Consider the following 15,022-nt stretch of genomic DNA (forward strand, 5'->3'; position numbering starts at 1 on the left):
GAAATTTCCTTAGCTATAATGTGACATCAGAAGTCAACTAAGAGGAGAATCCAAAATGTAAATGAAGAAGATAGAGAAAACTATGAAGAAAAGACAGAAGAATGATTTGAGGATAAGAAAAGCCAGAGATAGCAATAACAACAATAATAACAACAGCAAGGCAATAAAAGGGAAAAAAAAATAGCCTCCAGGAGCAGTGGATCCCTAGTGCAGGCACCGAACCAAAGTGATAACCCTGGAGGCAAAAACAAAAAACAAAAAAACAAAAAAACAAAACAAAACAGAGAAACAACAGTTTTTAATTTAAATTACTAACAATAGTAATTTAAAGCTGGGAGGTGTGACCATGGAGTAACAGCAATCAGAGCAGACTCTTCCCCAAAACAGCCAATATCTACAACTATTGAACTTAGCAAAATTCACCAGCTATTGTTGAGACATTCACAGAAACACCACAGCCTCAAAGGGAGAATGATAAAAGTTAATACTTCAAGTCCTCTAACTGCCTAGACCATACATAACTCTAAGTATTCATATTTTCTTTAGCCTAAGTATTTAGTGTTTCAGATTTGTAAGGTGCTCAAATTCTGACACTGGGTTTAAATTGTTCAAATTTGTATATATAGTTGTGTGTGTGTGTGTGTGTGTTTAACATCTAAGTTACTTACAACCTTACAACAGATAGATCAAAACCACTTGGCCCTGTCAGTATCTAAGATAGGTAATTAGTAGATGCCCCCTAGAGGGCACAAAACATAGTGAGGTCAAGTATATTCCAGAAGGTCCTAACCATTGGATTTTAATAGAAAAACATACCCCCAATTAACTTGGCTATAATAATAATTAACAGTTGCTATTTTAAACTCTTTCTAAGACTACAAGGAACCCTTCCATTCTCTTTAAGATTCTTATTTCTCCTAGTCAGAAGTATTTTTTCAAAAATGCAAACTAACGTTCCAAGCTGCCTCAATATCAGGACCCATCTTCCTCAGGTATAGCATAGAGTATATTGTCCAGCCTCCCTTCAGAGGATGGAACATTCTCTACCATTGTTGATCCAAGTTGAGGGCAAGGTCCTATAGGGGCCCACAAAGGGATCTATTGTGTTGTTCCTGATAGAGATGACCAGTAACAATGGAGAGAGGGGTTTACTCGAGGTCTAGGCCCATCACGTCTGTTTGGGAATCTCAGGACACCCTGATTAGGGCCCCAGCTGTTGGGGTGGCCTGATAGTGACTAAAGAGTCATCGTTAAAGTATGCCAGTCTCTCACTCAGTCTCTTCGATGAGGTTAGCTTTGGACTGAGTGAGAGAAGTGTAATAGGAAGTAGGTGAGGAGGGTATCTAAGTCTAAGTAGACACTATTTCATTAGGAACTTAATACTGACTCACTACAGGCTATTGTGGTATTTTTGCTTTCAGGTATATATTTTGCCCTAATTTATGTATACATGTGAACATATGCTCTATCTTACGGGACCTGGTCTATATCTAGGTTTTGGGACTTTGTTAGGAATTGAACCTCCTGGAATGGAATTAGAGAATGCTATGAAAGGAAAGGTCTTACCCGAGTAATGAGGGTGAAGGATTGACATTCCATGCCTGCTGTCTCTGGACACAGTCTGAAGTGAAGCTTGCTGAGGTTGTACTCCTTGTGTTGATTAGGTTGGGTGTCGTTAAGGTTCGGGGCTCCAGTAGGCCGGGCTAGCTTCACAGCGGTAGACAAAGACTCGAGGACACACGGCTGGGCTGAGAAGCTGCAGTTTAATCTTTATTCACGAGCGGGCAAATCACCACACCATGTGCTTCCCCATCATTCTCCTCCAGTGGCTGCCGCTAGAACCCTGGACCTTCTTAGCATAGGGGCGCGAAACTAGCAAGGGCCAAACCAATTTCTCCCAAAGGTGGGGGGAAGGAGACCAAACCAATATGAAACATACCAACAATTCCTCCTTTTCTTTTTAACTAAATGACTCAGTATCAGGGGTGTGGGGTGAACAGAAACCTATATCGTATACAGGCATTTTCAAAAAAAGAAACTGGCACAAACATGAAGAAACATGTAAGACAAGAACCAGTGTGCTGCCAAGGGAAGGCCTGAGGGGGACCTTTTTTGCCTCTGGGGGGCGTTACTTGCCTCGATGGGCATTTTTTTGCATGGGGGCGGGGAACGGCCTAGAGTCACAAGGCAGCTGGCTGCAGTTGGGATTGGCTGCAGTTGGGATTGGCAGTTGGGATTGCAGTTGGGATTCATTTGGTATGAATTGAGAGAAGCATGCGGGAAAGTGAGCCCCATCCTAGAGGTTCCAGGACTGGGGGAAATATAGGCTCTATAGAGGAAGTGGGAAGTTCCTGCTGTTTTAGGATTTAATAAGACAATAGATAGTTATTGCTATAATCACATTATTGGGCAATTGGCTTAACTTTGAAATATCCCTTTGTTAAGATTTGCTATATCATACACAACATCACCATAATTTGTCCTTTGACATTATTTGTATATAGCTGTGCCACTGGTTGCTTCTGTTCTCCCTGGTCTAAGCTTTTTTTTTTTCCCCTCCAGGGTTATTGCTGGGCTCGGTGCCTGCACCATGAATCCACCGCTCCTGGAGGCCATTTTTCCCCCTTTTTGTTGCCCTAGTTGTTGCAGCCTCGTTGCGGTTATTATTGCCATTGTTGACATTGCTTTGTTGTTGGATAGGACAGAGAGAAATGGAGAGAGGAGGGGAAGACAGAGAGAGGGGGAGAAAAAGACACCTGCAGACCTGCTTCACTGCCCGTGAAGCGACTCCCCTGCAGGTGGGGAGCCGGGGGCTTGAACCGGGATCCTTACGCCGGTCCCTGCACTTTGCGCCACGTGCGCTTAACCCACTGCGCCACCGCCCGACCCCCCCTGGTCTAAGCTTTTAAGGGAGTCAACATACCAAAGACTCAGCCTATGTATTAAAAAGACTCAGTCTGTGATTTAAAAAGTTTGAGGCATCCAATCAATTTTTTTCCTTTGATATTAATTAAAGAGTGATTTATCTGACTACAAATGGATAGGAGTGTATATACACACCATTCCCACCACCAAAAGACTGTGTCCCATCCCATACCCCCTCTCTCACCCCACCCCCCTTGAAGCTGAACATTGACCCTCACCCTCAACCCAGGGTTTTTACTTTGGTGCCCTACTCCATCTTAATCTCTTTTTGAGATCTCTTCTTAGTTTTCTCTAATTCGTCCTCAATCTTGTTAATTCTGTTTTCAACCTCATTTATTCTATTCTTTCTCCCTTCTGTTGTTTACTGTAGCTCAGCTATTTTGTTACCCTGTTCTGATACTACATTCGCTTGTTCAGCTAGTTGTGCTCTTAGCTATTTCAGCTTTCAGCTCTACTTCAAGACAGTGCTTTCTTTCAAAGTCTTATTCATTGTTTCTCCATTTCTTTTTTGCTTGTTTGTTTCTGAATTTCTGATGATAATTCTTTTTTTTACTCCATGAATTTTATTTGTATCTTTGCATATTTAATCCATTTCTGAGTAGAGATCCATGATCTCTAAATATCCGGGGGTGAGGGATGGAGGAGGAGTGCTGGGCTAGCCTTGCAGTGGGAGAGATGACCCAGGAATTAAGCTCCTGGTAGTAGCAATACAAATCTTTATTCATGCAGGAGCCCCAGAGTGGCATGAGTGCAGCGGGTTAAGCCACGTGGAGACAGCCACAATGGCTGGCTTCCACCTCCTAGTCTGCATGCCTAACCTCCTCTAGGTCAGGATGCAGAAGAGAGAGAAACCAGAAACTGAAGTGGCTTTTATAATACCATAAGTGGGAGGGGTTGGAAATGGTAGGGGCTTCCCTAACAACTGTTGCCAGGGATTCAGTTGGTGGGAATTAGCAATACCCTGTGGGGACTTAGGAAGGAGACCTTTAATCATTCATAAGACAAAGCAGAAGATTGGTATGTAGATAATAATACTAGCATGGAAATAGGATGGTTTGTAAGCCCTGCCAAGCTCGACCACATCTGCACAATTTCCCAATAGAGGAGGGCAGGAGCAATAATAATATGATTGTTCCTTCAGCATTGCATCTTAACTGCTGGATATTGTTTCCTGGGTCTAATCTTACGGCCAACATTATTTTTTACTAACCTCTCAGAAAAGTTTTGAATTCTGTAGTGGACCTGAAAGAATTATTCTCCTTTTATTTGTAAGGATTTAAGGCCTTCTAATGAAATGTAATTATAAAGCACAATATATATAAAAAATATATATATTTTTTATATACAAATAGTAGTTGTAGTTGGAATTAGTCAGCCATGTTGGAGGCAAGAGTAAGTGCTGGCCATGACCAACTGAGGGTGTTGTTTGTGGTGGTTTCCAGGGACTACAGGTGGGAAAACACATTTTCATCTGAGGCAATAGACTTGCTAAAAGCTAGGAGGGTAACAAAAGCAAAAGTAAAACCTAGAGAGTAGGGAGAGAAACCAAGTCCATGGGATTACTATCACCTAGAAATGAAGGTGGATTTATTATTATTGATATTGAGGAAATTAATGGTTTATAATAGAATGGTTTATAATTGTGATACATGGGTGATTTTTTTTTCAGTTTTCTGCAAAACATTCTCACTCCCAGCCTAGTTTCTCCTCCACTAGCATGTACCAGGATCTAAAAACCTCTCCCTCCCCTTCCCCCATCTAGGACCTTTGCTTTGGTGCAATACATCAGACCTAGTTCACATTCTACTTTGTGTTTCCCCCTTCTGTTATTATTTCTTAGCTTCTGTCCTTGAGTGAGATCCTTTTCAGAGTGATCTTCTGCCTCCTCCTTATCATCTTCATATTCCATCCTCATCGTCACTGTCTTCTTTCTTCTCTTCACCCTCTTCCTTCTTGGCATTCTTACCTTTCTTTGCTCCCTTGGCAGGGGTGACTCCTCCTGACTTTACCAGGGCCAGCTACAGCTTTAGCTATATAACTTTTTTTTTTAATTGTATTTATTCTTTACTTTTTTGTTTTGTTTTAAATTTTTTTATATTTATTTAGTCCCTTTTGTTGCCCTTGTTGTTTTATTGTTGTAGTTATTGTTGTCATTGTTCGATAGGATAGAGAGAAATGGAGAAAGAAGGGGAAGACAGAGAAGGGGAGAGAAAGACGCCTGCACCTGCTTCACCACCTGTGAAGTGACTCCCCTGCAGGTGGGGGAACTGGGGGCTCGAACCAGGATCCTTACACTGGTCCTTGCGCTTAACCTGCTGCGCTACTGCCTGACACCCCTATTCTTTTTTTTTTTTTATTAAAAAAAATTTTTTTTTAATATTTATTTATTCCCTTTTGTTGCCCTTGTTGTTTTATTGTTGTAGTTATTATTGTTGTTGTCGTTGTTGGATAGGACAGAGAGAAATGGAGAGAGGAGGGGAAGACAGAGAGGAGGAGAGAAAGATAGACACCTGCAGACCTGCTTCACCGCCTGTGAAGCGACTCCCCTGCAGGTGGGGAGCCGGGGTTCGAACCGGGATCTTTATGCCAGTCCTTGTGCTTTGCGCCACCTGCGCTTAACCCGCTGCGCTACAGCCCGACTCCCACCCCTATTCTTTATTTTTTACCAGAGCACTGCTCAGCTCTGGTTCATGGTGGTGTGGGGGGATTGAACCTGGGACTTCGGAGCCTTAGGCATGAGAGTCTCTTTGCATAACCATTATGCTATCTACTTCTGCTCCATAACTGTTTATTGTCCTGTGCAGCCACTGCTTTTTTACCACAGGCACCTTGTTGTTTTATCCGGGCTGGCTTCTCGGGCAGGTAACAGAGATGACCAGAGACATGTGGCTGGGCTGAGAACACAGTTTAATCTTTATTCACGAACGGGCAAATCACCACACCATATGCTTTTCTCCATCATCCTCTCTCCACTGCTGCTGCTGGGACTCTGCACGTCCTTAGCATAGGGGGTGGGGAGAAAGCGGGGTGTGAAACTAGCAAGGGGCAAACCAATTCTTCTCAGAGGTCGGGGGGAAGGGAACATACCAACAATTCCCCCTTCTGTTTTTAACTAAATGACCACAGTATCAGGGGTGTAGGGTGAACAGAAACCTATATCGTACAGGCATTTTCAAAAAAGAAACTGGCACAAACATGGAGAAACATGTAAGCAAGTAACAAGAACCAGTGTGCTGCCAAGGGAGGGCCTGAGGGGGCCATTTATTTTTGCCTCTGTGGGCAAAACTTTATCAGCTTAAAAAAAAAACATTTCCTGCCTCTGGGGGGCGTACTTGCCACGATAGGCATTTTATAGCGTGGGGGTGGGGAACGGCCTAGAGTCCCAAAGGCAGCTGGCTGCAGTCAGTGTTTGAGACCAGTGAGTCCAATAGGAGTGCCAGTCGAAAGCATATGTCCACGGAAGAATGCCAGAGGGTGGAGCGTTGTATGAGGAAGGTCCGCTGCCCGAATTCTGCTTTTCTGTAGAGAACTTGACAGCTGCAATTTACTTACTATGAAAAAAACTTGTAGCAGGTTAGAAGTTTATCACAATTGATAACTATTACAATTAGAAGTCTTTTTTAGAATGATTTTAAGGTTGGTTAAAGTTTAAACAATAGAATGTGAAAAGGTAAACATGAGAATCAAGGAAAGAAAACCTCAGGCATGAGTATCATTAGCATAGCTATTGTGTAATCTACCATTTCTAATAGGGAAGGTAATCAAGAGTTTTACATATCAACGAGTCTATTTAACCTTTTGTTACACCCATTTAAGATGGAGACACACCCTAGGTGTGCTCAGGTTTTGTTTAGACCAACTTAGTTAAAATATATTGATTGTTAACTAATTTTTACCTCAGACTTTAAATGTAAGTTAATTTTATCTTTATGAGAATTACGTTGAAAACCTTTTTTCATTTAACTTTGCCTGTTAAGAATTTAGCCTTAAAGTTATATTCTTAATCTTAAAGTTAACGTTACCAAACTTTAAACACACACATACACATGGTCTTCAATATACAAGGAGAGAAACTTTTGTTACGAAGACATGTCATTTTAAACACGAATTTAGATCTATACTGTCTTAGCCGTTCTGGGAGTGTGTTGTCCAGCGGTGGCCTCTTGGGCAACTTCACTTCTAGGAATTGCAGGTTGCGATCTCTGGACGAATCTCTGCGTATTTTAGCTCGTCTGCCTTCAGACCCAAGCTGGAGATCTCGGCCAGGGGGCCCAGTTTTGGCAGGGAGCCCGCGGTCTCCGGGTGGCCCAGGATCTGTCCAGACTTCATAGCACAAGGGCGGGTGGGCCAGCCGTGCAGAAGGCGCGGGCTGAGGTGCCCTGGGGTGGCGGCCATGATAGGCTGCCGTGGCCCTGCCCCATGGCCCTGCCATGTCTGCTGCCCTGTTCACAGTGGCCGAGCAGTCTAGAGGGAGCCCACGCCCAGTGCCCCGCACCACGGGGTGGAAAGCCGGCCCCTGCGGGCTGGCGTTGGGCAGAAACCACAGAGTGGTCCAGAGATAAATGTTCCAGAAACAGCAAAACAGTCTCGTGAAGAAAGGGCAGACGCCTTTGGAGATCTCTTCACAAGCAGAAGAGAAGGCCATAGTGCATAAGTAGCCAAATTGTATTCACTTATCTGAGAGATGTGCAGGTCCGGTCCTACATTGTAGGCGCCATATGTTGTTTTATACGGACTGGCTTCACCGGCGGGTAACAGAGACGACCAGAGACACGCGGCTGGGTTGAGAACGCAGTTTAATATTTATTCACGAACCGGCAAATCACCACACCATGTGCTTTTCTCCATCATCCTCTCTCCACCATTGCTGCTGGGACTCTGCACGTCCTTAGCATAGGGGGCGGGGAGAAAGAGGGGTGTGAAACTAGCAAGGGGCAAACCAATTCTTCTCAGAGGTCGGGGGGAAGGGAACATACCAACAGCACCTCATTGTCTGGTTTTTTGGCTGGTGTGGCCACTGTACTCTTTTGCTTGGAGAAGTCATCTCTTTCTTTACTGGAGATGTGTCCTTTATGTCCCCCCCCCCCCCCAAGGGATGACAACCTCTCCTCCACTGCTGTCATCATCTTCATCTTCTGACATTTCCTTATCTTCACTACCTTATTTCTACCTCTTTTGAAATAGGAAGCATTTTCTTAGACTCACCTTTTTACCAGCCTTGGCAAACTTCATCATGATGCCAGCCTACAATGAACGGAGCGGCACAGAGAAATTCCAGAGAAGCCAGGCTACGTTGATGGTGGCTGCTGTGCTGAGTGACCAGGAGCACGAATGCCTGGCTGCTAGCGAGCGTTTGAGAATCAAGATATTTATAGTTTAAAATGCTGTGTCTAAAGTTTTTGAAATTCATGTTGTATTTTGTATCCATTGTAGGTGAATTGAATCAGAAGTACAAGGAGCTTAAAAAAAGGGAGGAAAATATGGACAGTAAGTGATATTCTTATGTGTGTGTGAAAATGTATATTCTCAAATATCTGTTAGTACCAAACCAGAGAGAAAGAGATCTCAATTTTGTGAAGGTCTGATGACTAATAATAAATGCAAATATGTGAGCATACAAAGCACTGTCTTGACAAATTACTAAAGAGCATACTTTAGGGATAGAGAATTCTGAAATGGTTATGTGTGTGGTTGTATATGAATGTTTGTATTTTAGGGGTAGATTATAAAGCTAATAACCACATTAGTAGTTTGTTTAAAGTGCCTACAGACAACTTATTGACCAAATGTTCTCTTTTGAATATTCACTTTTGATATCTTTCACTTTTTCAAAAACTTCTTTCAGTATAATGCAGAATATTTTATGTAGTCTGAAAATAAACCAGAATTTATTTCAACCTTTCTAAAAAAGCTTTTCAAAATACTTATTACTAGCTCTTGCTTCAGATTGTGTTACTTAATTCTACTACTGTATGTGACCTCTATCATTTTTGTGGCCATATGTTGCAGCTTCTCATTAATTTTTGTTGGGGGGGGTGGGTAGGCTGATGGCTTATAGTACATTTGATGGCACGTTGAGTACAATTTCTCCTCTCCCTGTGATAGGTGTCTGCAGAACACTTTTACCAACAACTTAGGTCTTTTCCCACCACCATGCACCAGGACACAAGCCCCTCTCTGCCTGTCTCTTCTCCTCCTTCCCTAGAGTCCTTTGTTTTTGTGCAACACACCACGCTTAGTCCTGCTTTCGCTCTCATTCATTTAAAAAAATATATTATGAACAACAAAGAAAGTTGTGGTATGTAGAAATACAGTGGAGGGAATCGGGCAATAGAGCAGCGGGTTAAGCGCACATGGGGCAAAGCGCAAGGACTGTTGTAAGGATCCTGGTTCAAGCCCCCAGCTCCCCACCTGCAGGGGGGTCACCTCACAAGTGGTGAAGCAGGTCTGCAGGTTTCTATTTTTCTCTCCCCCTCTGTCTTCCCCTCCTCTCTCCATTTCTCTCTGTCCTATGTAACAACTACAACATCAATAACAACAATAATAACTACAACAGTAAAACAAGAGCAACAGAAGGGCATAAATAAATAAATAAATATTTTTAAAAAAATCTAAAAAAAAAAAAGGAAATACAATGGAATACTACTTGGCTCTAAGAAATGATGAAATCTTTCCTTTTGGTAAGTCCTGGGTGGAACTTAAAGGAATCATATTAAATAAGTCAGAAGGACGAATAAATACCAGGTGATCTTACTCATAGGTGGAATGTAAGAAACAAAGAAAGGAAAATCACAGGGTGAAACTTTGGCTAGTTGTGGTCTATTGTAGCAAAGCCAAGAAGTCTGAAGAATTGAGGTGGGAAGTGGGTGAGAGGGCTTTGGTGACTTCATGCACATTCAGCAGAGGAAAACGAGTTGGTGGTGGATGTGCTACATTAACATCTATTATGGGATAAAATTTTTCTCATGTGACTGTTTCACAAATTATTATTTCACACACACACACACACACACACACACACACACACACACACACACACACACACTTTGCTTTCAGGGTTATTGCTGGGGCTTAGTGTCTGCACTACAAATCCCCACTTTGTTGCCCCTGTTGTTATTGTTGCTGTTGTTGTTGGATATGAGAAATTGAGAGAGGAGGAGAAGACAGAGAGGGGGAGAGAAGGACACCTGCAGACCTGCTTCACTGCCTGTGAGGTGAGTCCCCCCCTGCAGGTGGGGAGCCGGGGGCCTTGAACTGGGATCCATAGGCTGGTTCTTGTGCTTCTGTGTGCTTAACCTGCTTTGCTACTGCCCAGCCCCCCCCCCCCAATATATTTTTAAAACATCTTAACAATTTTGTAAATAGATCTTTCCTTTTTAAATTTCTTTATTGGGGGATTAGTGGTTTATAGTCAACAGTAAAATACAGTAGTTTGTACATGTGTAACATTTCTGTTTTCCACATAACATAATACAATCCCTGCTAGGTCCTCCTCTGCCATCATGTTCCAGGACCTGAACTCTTCCCCCCCGCCTCGCCCCGTACCCCAGAGTCTTTTACTTTGGTGTAGTACACCAACTCCAGTCCAAGTTCTGTTTTGTGTTTTTACTTATGAATAGATTTTTTTTAAAGGTTGTATTTATTCATTGAGAATTGACAGGAGAGAGAGAAAGAACCAGACATCACTCTGGTGCACGTGCTCCTGGGGATTGAATGCAGGACCTCATGCTTGAGAGTCCAATGCCTTCCCCACCTCCCGGACCACTTTGTAAATAGATCTTTACCTCAATTTATATTGTGCATTTAGAAATCTTTCAAAATGTATATATATTAGATATTACTGACTTTCATTAATTATTTTATTAGATTGTGAAGTTCTTTGTCTTTTTTTAAGTCTTTTTTTTCTTTTTTTAAAACTTTATTTATTATTGGATAGAGACAAAGAAATTGAGGGGAAGGGGAGGTAGAGATGGAGAGACAGAGAGACACCTGTTGCCCCACTTCACCACTTGCAAAGCTTTCCCCCTGCAGGTGGGGACCAGGGACTTGAACCTGAGACCTTGCACACTATAGTGTATGTGCTTAACCAGGTGTGTCACTTTATGACCCTGATTTTGAAGTTTTTTAGGTAGGGTGTTCACTGTTACCTTTATAGATGCATGATATCAATTAGTAATTGTCAGTGCTGACTTAATAATACCCCAAGATTTCTTTAAAATGTCAACAAGTACCAATTTTTTTTCTCAATATAAATTCATTGTTCCATGCTAGCAATATAGCCTTAATGGTCAATTTTTACTTTTGAAATATTCACAGATACACTTTAAAAATGTAAAGAACAGTAAATTATGTACTGGTTCTATATTTGGGCACACAAAAAGATTTCTCAGACTAAGGAGCTTCTTTTTTGAGAATATGCCTTTTTATTTTCCTTATCAACTGGTACTTTTTAGCCCATGTTCACAAACTTAGTTTACTGGTACTGAGATCACAACAGGCTTCAAAAGTTTGAAAGAACAGAACTGTCCTTATTTAATAATTAATTATCCTTGGGTTAATAAAAAAAGAATGGTAGTGTGTTCACTTTTTAAATAGAGGTAGTGTTAGTTTTTAAGACTATAGTATTTCAGGGGTACAGTTTCACACTTTTCCAAAATATGTATTGCCACAGCATTCCTACCACCAAAGTGCCAATATCCCTCTGTTCAACCATAAGCTCTTCCCACCCACCTTTGGTAACCTGAGTACTCCTGTCAGTCTTAAAGTTAAAAACAGTGGCACTTTTTGCTTTGAGGGCGGCAGAGATAGCATAATGGTTATACAGATAGACTCTCATGCCTGAGGCTCCCAGGTCCCAGGTTCAGTCTTCTGTACCCCCATAAGCCTGAGCTGAACAGTGCTCTGGTTAAAAAAATTTTTTTTTTGCTTTGAATTTCTAAAAAGTACTCTCAAGACATACAAATTAGGGTTTATGTAGTATTAGCTCTATCAACAGTACCCTCTGATATATTTACTTTCTAATTCACAGATACCATTGAAACTTTTGAGGAAACTAAGAACCAGGAACTAGAACGAAAGGCACAGATAGAAGCCAGCATTCTTACACTTTTGGAGCATTGTAGTCGAGTAAGTTATCGTATCTCTGCCTTGGAGTTCTCATTATTTTTGCTGTGGTTTCCTTTCCATTTATAGCTCAAAAAGTACAGATACTACTATAATCAATTTATCTAAACTATTTTGTTTTAAATTTTCTTGCATGTTATTTGGAATATACATTTTTATCTTTCAGCAAAATCCAGCTAATTCAGACATTTAATTTTATTATAAAATGTTAATGTACTTTGTGCTTTATATTGTATATAAAATGTATTGTAAGAATTTATAAGATTATAGGACATCTAATGAATATCTTGTATATGCTTATTGACTATCTTGTACATGTTTATTGACCAGCTATTGATGTACAGAACCTTAAGAGAAAAGTTGAAGGTCCCTTTTTTACTATTTTAGGAGTTCTAAGACTCTAGTCAGTTCCTAAACAGTGTAGTTGAATTTTTATACAGTGAAATAAAGTAAATTATACAAAATCAATTTGGACTTAATTTAGCATCTCCATATTGAGAAAACCTTACTGTAAAACCTACTACATAATAGTTGATATATATCAAAAAAGAACACCTATCCAAAATTCCTCATTTTTTACAGAGTTTACAAAGAGTGTTGTTAGAGAGTTAAATTTGGTGTAATTTTCGATTCTGTTCTTATTTCTCTGCAAATATAGAATATAAATCGTATGAAACAGATATCCTCTATCACCAATCAAGAACTGAAGATGATGCAGGAGGACCTCAACTTTAAATCTACTGAAATGCAGAAATCACAAAATACAGCTAGGAATTTGACCTCAGGTAAAAAAAATAGATATATATGTATATATGTACATATATACATATATATAACAACTGACACTTTATTTTTGGAAGATTTATTTTATATTAGAAAGAGAGAGAGAGAGAGAACTCTTCAGCTCTGGCTTATGATGGAACTGGGTATTGAACCTGAGAACTCTAAATCTCATACTTCATATTCTGGTGTGCAATCACTGCACCATGTGCCCAACTGCAACTTAGATTTTTAATATTTTCTTAAAATATATTGACACTTTTTCTCCCTCCAAGCCTCATGATATCTGTATTCTGCTTTGTTTTTCTTTTGAGTTTGATAACTTTGAGTACCTCATATGAATAGATGCATGCTATGTGTATATATATTTAATAGTTTTTCATTTATAAAGTTCTCCTATTATAAGGTTCATCTATTTGGTAACATACAACAAGGTTTCCTTTTTTCCCCCATTTTTTATTTGTTATTAATAGTAAGTCACAAGATTGTAAGCTTGTAAGCTTACAGTGTATAGTTCCACATCACACCCACCACCAAAATTGTGTCCTTACCCTTCCACCTCTCAGAAATAACCACATAGTTTTCACAAGTCCTAGAAACAGTTTGCTTGCCTCTTTTTTCCCCCTCAAATTCATGTGTTTCAGTTCTCTAGATAACACATATGACTGAAACCATCTGGTAGTTTTCCTTCATCTCTTTACTTATTTTGCTAAGCATAATTATCTCCAGTTTTGTCTGTTCTGTCCCAAAGGAGACAGTGTCCTCATTTTGAATGCAGAGTAGAAATCCATGGAATATATATCCCGTAACTCCTTTAACATTTAGGCATTTAGACAGCTTCCACTCTTTGACTATAGTGAATAATGCAGCTATGAACATAAGGGTATATATGTCCCTTTGAATTAGTGTTTGAGTGTCCTTTATGTAAATGATTAAGAGTAGTGTCACTGGATCATGAGGTAATTCCATTTTTATTTATTTAAAGATTCTTCATACAGTCTTTTAAAGGGGCTGTACTTATTTCCATCGCCCCTAGCAGTGTATCAGGGATCCTTTTTCTCCACAACCTGTCATTTTCTGATTTGTTGACGGGAAGGCATTCTCTCAAGTGTGAGATGGAATCCAAGTGTAACTTTAGTTTTCATTTCTCTAATGATAAGTGAAGTGGAGCATTTCTTCATGTGTCTGTGGGAAAGTTTCCTTTTAAAGGACTAAGTAATATTCTCTTTATATATATATATATATATATATATATATATAACTTTTAATTTGTTTTTAACCAGCTCACTGCTCAACTCTGGCTTATAGTTTATGTAATGTGTGTGTGGTGGGGGCATTAAACCTAGGACTTTGGAGCCTCAGGCATGAGAGTCTCTTTGCATAATCATTATGCTGTCTCCTCGGCCATATGCAGCGTTTTGTCAACAAATATTTAGTTTGTTTCTAATTCGTGGTTATTGTGAATAATGGTGCATTGAATTTAGGTTTGCAATTATTCTTTTTTTAAAAACTTTTTGTGTCATATTTATTTATTTATTCATTGTACAGATAGCCAGAAAGCAAGAGGGAGGAAGGTAATAGAGAGTGAAAGAGACAGAGTAGCACCTGAAACTGCTTCACCACTCACAAAACTTTCCCCATGTAGGTGAGGACCTGGGGGCTTCAATCCGGGTCCTTGTGTGTTATAACGTGCACTCAACCAGGTGTGCCACACCCGGCCTCCTGCACGGATTCTTTAACATCCTATTTTTAATTATTTGGATAGATATATCTCTAGTTCTTTTTATTTTTTCTAAAAGTTAAAGAATTCTTTGATTCATATGGGAAACCTCTGGCATTTTTTCATTTATCTAAGGTCAGTATTAATTCAAAAAGTTTTTGCTTACTTTGCACCATCTTTGCATAATGACTATCAAACATATATATATATATATAATTTATTTTCTCTTTTGTTGCCCTGGTTGTTTTTCATTGTTGTTGTAGTTATTGATGATGTCGTTGTTAGGTAGGACAGAGAGAAATGGAGAGAGGAGGGGAAGACAGAGAGGAGAGAATGACAGACACCTGCAGACCTTCTTCACCACTTGTGAAGCGACTCTCCTGTAGGTGGGGAACCGGGGACTCGAATTGGGATCCTTACGGTGGTCCTTGAGCTTTGCGCTTAACCCGCTGTGCTACCGTCAACTCCCCAAAC

The 15,022-nt window shown here is 40.4% G+C and overlaps 1 protein-coding gene across 3 annotated transcripts in view; it reads left to right on the forward strand.

Moving 5' to 3' along the window:
• IFT74 (intraflagellar transport 74) overlaps positions 1 to 15,022 on the forward strand; it is a 131,828-nt gene that overhangs the window by 97,338 nt on the left and 19,468 nt on the right. For all 3 annotated transcript variants that reach the window (XM_060199666.1, XM_060199668.1, XM_060199667.1), the window contains 3 exons: positions 8,359 to 8,412; positions 11,954 to 12,051; positions 12,707 to 12,833. In XM_060199666.1, coding sequence (XP_060055649.1) covers positions 8,359 to 8,412; positions 11,954 to 12,051; positions 12,707 to 12,833 — 279 coding nt within the window. The remainder of the gene's footprint in view (positions 1 to 8,358; positions 8,413 to 11,953; positions 12,052 to 12,706; positions 12,834 to 15,022) is intronic.

The sequence above is a fragment of the Erinaceus europaeus genome, chromosome 10 (genome assembly GCF_950295315.1).
Source record: "Erinaceus europaeus chromosome 10, mEriEur2.1, whole genome shotgun sequence".
Lineage (NCBI taxonomy): Eukaryota > Metazoa > Chordata > Mammalia > Eulipotyphla > Erinaceidae > Erinaceus > Erinaceus europaeus.